General features: G+C 57.9%; 1 protein-coding gene across 1 annotated transcript in view; it reads right to left on the bottom strand.

Moving 5' to 3' along the window:
- Positions 1 to 235: 235 nt before the first annotated feature.
- SLC2A8 (solute carrier family 2 member 8) overlaps positions 236 to 3,431 on the bottom strand; it is a 10,101-nt gene continuing 6,905 nt past the window's right edge. The window contains exons 8-10 of the mRNA XM_013007385.2: positions 3,354 to 3,429; positions 2,705 to 2,850; positions 236 to 1,904 (exon numbers count right to left, since the gene is read on the bottom strand). Of these exons, the coding sequence (XP_012862839.1) occupies positions 1,767 to 1,904; positions 2,705 to 2,850; positions 3,354 to 3,429 (360 nt within the window). The 3' untranslated portion in view covers positions 236 to 1,766. The remainder of the gene's footprint in view (positions 1,905 to 2,704; positions 2,851 to 3,353; positions 3,430 to 3,431) is intronic.

Here is a 3,431-nt window from a genome sequence, read left to right as displayed (position 1 = left end):
CAGCAGGAAGTCAAGGTGGAGTGAGCTCCCTTAAGCATGACCTTAGACTGCCACGGATTTCTGACTCATATCCACCCTCTGTAATGATTTCCGGGGCTGTAAATCGTTACAGGACAGCCTATACTTGCTCCTGAGGAGTAGCTGGTGGGTGTGAACCACACTTTACCTGTCCTCTGACCTTGGTAGTTCAAAACCAAAAACCTTCTTTTATTTCTGTTACACTGGTATTGCTCGATTTAAAAACAAACAAACACCATTTATTCTTTGCTCCGAGCGACTTCCCCAGCCCCTTCTCTTTCCAACATTTGTTTTTGGTCTCCAGAAGGCTTCTGCTAGGACGTAAGTTCCTTGAGAGCTCTCATCAGGCCCGGAGGGACATGGTCCCCAGGACCGTTAGGGAGGAAGGTGAGAGAGAGCTAGAATACCGGGTGATGCTCCCAGGAGTGCAGGCAGCTCCAAGTGGTCCATTTCCTCCTTCATGAAGACCTACCAGCCTTGGTCCCAAGGCAGCAGAGCGCATGGCTCTCCAGTGGTTGCAATTTTGCCCGTGACCACTAAGAGGCATGCCTCCCTTAGGTTGCTGACTGATTGTCCAGGTGGGTGGGTGGAAGGCAGAGGGTGGGAAGAGAGGTTCGAGTGGTGGTGATGAGGGCATGTTTTTCTCTGGGTGAAGTGAAGCACAACTTCTATGGCCCCTGCCCTTCTGTACGCTCCATCGTGCCCCTCTTTATGGGCCTGATGGTGCTGTGCTGGGCTGAGACAGGACTGTCCAATCCTCTTGGTAATCCACAGGCACCTTACTTGCATCGTCCCATCCAATCACTGTGTAGTCACAAGAGCATGGTAGCTAGAAGGGCCAACTTACAGTAACTCACTGCACCACGAAGTTGGAGTAAACTTTAGGAGCTGGCTTATGTGACTGTAGAGGCTGGCAAGGCTGACCAGGCGGGAAACTGGCAGGCTACGCTAGTCTGCCGGATCTTTCTCCTCTGGGGAACTCGCTTTTACGCTACAAGGCCTTCCGCTGATGGCACGGATGCCCACCCATCTGATGATGCGTCATCGCTGTACTTCCATGATCAATCTTCACGATCATTTATATAATGGATAATAAAGGTAACTTAGAAAAGCCTTTAATAGAAAGAGGCCTTCTTTCTGAAATTCATCAAAATGGATGACGAGTGACCCCGGGGGTGGAGTCTAAGGAAGCGCCCAAATGACTTCCAGGGGGCAAGGGTGGGCTTGGCTGACCAGGAGAATGTTCTCCACTTGGGGAGAGAGGAATATCCCATTCTCACATGAGGGCTCACAAACTGGTTGTGACCCAATTTTGCGAGCCAGATTTTATTTGGCAAACAAAGTTCCTTCCTGGTAATCCAACCACTACAGAGTCAATACGGGGTGCCCAGCACCCAGCCTCCAGAAGCATCTCCAGCCACACGACAGGAACCCAGAGCCATCTCCTTCTCCGCGGTGTGTACGTGGGGGGCGGGGGGGCAGGAGATGGGCACGTGGAAGGCCGATCCCAGGGCTTCCCCAGGGCCCCGAGCCGCTCCTTGCTCCGGAATCTGCAGGGTGGCAGCAGGCCCTGGACCAAGGCTGGCACCTCGTATCTCAGGGAGGAGGATCCTGAAAGCCAAGGCTCCAAGGGGCTGTGGTCCTGGGTCCCAGCTCTCCTGGGGCAGCAAGGGTTTGGAGCTGGCTTTGTCCCTTCAAAGCCCCAAACCAGCCGGGCGAGGAGGGGCAGCCAAGCACAGGAGGAGCTGTCACCGGCCCTCAAAATGGGCTATGATTTGTTCTAGAGTCTTCCCTCTGGTCTCAGGGACGCAGAGCACAGTGAAGAGGACGCCGCAGACGCAGAAGGCAGAGGCGAGCCAGAAGGCTCCGTAGGGCTTGAGGAGTTCCTGCCGAGAGAGGGGAAGGGCCGCGTGTGGACAGCAGGCGCTGGACCTAACTTACCTGGCCCAGGCTGTGCCCAGTCTGTTTCTACCAAGCCCTGGGGGTTGGGGGGTGGTGGGGGAGTGGTGGTGCAGCGAGGTCAAGTGTCGCGGTCTGGTGGCCTGGGCCAACCGTGCCCATGGTCAGGTCAAAGACCCATTAAGGGACAGCTGGGCTCTAGCCTGATCCCAGGGGGAAGAGACCACCCTCTATACGTGCTTTGGTCTCACCCCCTCTGGGCTCTCTCTCTGCTGGGGATGGAAGGGTGGACTAGCGGGAGGAGGAGGTGTGCAGAGCGAGCCCAGCCTGGGGAGACACAGACGCCCAGGGCCCAGGGCCTGGAGGGAGGGGCGAGCATGGCCCCGGCTCCAGCCCAGCCCTAGTGACAGAAGCTTCTCTTCCTTCCGGACCTGGTGACCCCATGAAGCCTTTCTCATACGGGCACACTTCTCTGCCCCCCACTGGGCCTCTTTTCTTCCCCATCATCCCTCTCTTCCCAGGCCAGCCTTGGTCGTGGTCTCTTGGATGTCTTCCCTGGGGTAGTCCTACCTGAGTGAGGTGGGCTCAGGTCCCCTGTCCCTGCCCAGCCTCCCTGCAATTCACCCCTCATTATTCGTCTGCCACCTCCCTCGTCCTGGTCATGAGGGGACTCTGGTGCCTGACCCAGCCTTTTGCAAGAAGTCATTTTCCTGGTAGTTTGTGGCTGATGGCATTGGGGGCGGGGGCGGGGTGAGGTGGAAGGCCATTAAGGCCTACCTACACTTACCATGAGGCTGCTGAACTCCTTTGTCACTAGAAAGGCCATGAGCCAGTTGGTGAGGACGCAGACGCCGGTGGCCACCCCCTTAACGTGCAGGGGGAAGATCTCTGACATCAGGAGCCAGGGGATGGGTCCCCAGCCCAGAGCAAAGCCTGAGGGGCCAAGACAGGGGTTAGGACCCACAGAGGCCACGCCGAGCCCTTACAGGGCAGCGGCCTGGGTGCCCAAAGGTCCTGGGCCCAGTCTGGTCCCACTAGTTTGGCGCCTTCGTGCTCTGAGGCCTGGGCTGGTCCCTCCCTGTGTGTCAGACTTTGCATCTGGGATCATGGGGGGTAGGGGTGGGGGTCTGGTCTGAGGGTTGTTGATGACTTGACATGAACACCGAACCAAAAAACCAGCCCCCCTTCATGGAGTCGACTACGAAGCACAGCGGTCCTGTGGAGCAGAGCAGCCCCGCCCCGGTGGGCTCCCCAAACCATGCCTCTTGGAGAGCAGACAGCTCATCTTTCTCACAGCAGAGCGGGTGGTGGGTCTGGGCCTCTGACCCCGAGGGCACAGCTCCGTGGGCAGCCCACGAAGTGCACACAGAGTGGTTCATTCAGCACCAAGGCCAGGCAGGGCCCAGAGCTGCGGGCCTCCCTGGCGGCCTGCTCACCAGCGATAAAGAAGCACATGCTTCCCACAGCCAGCCAGGCCAGCCCTGTGCTGGCCTCCACAGGCTCTGCGGCGACGG

Source organism: Echinops telfairi, unplaced genomic scaffold (genome assembly GCF_000313985.2).
Source record: "Echinops telfairi isolate 266 unplaced genomic scaffold, ASM31398v2 ScPeMD7_22;HRSCAF=79, whole genome shotgun sequence".
Classification (NCBI taxonomy): Eukaryota; Metazoa; Chordata; class Mammalia; order Afrosoricida; family Tenrecidae; genus Echinops; species Echinops telfairi.
Note: the sequence above shows the minus strand (reverse complement) of the source record. Positions and strands in the feature narration are given on the sequence as shown.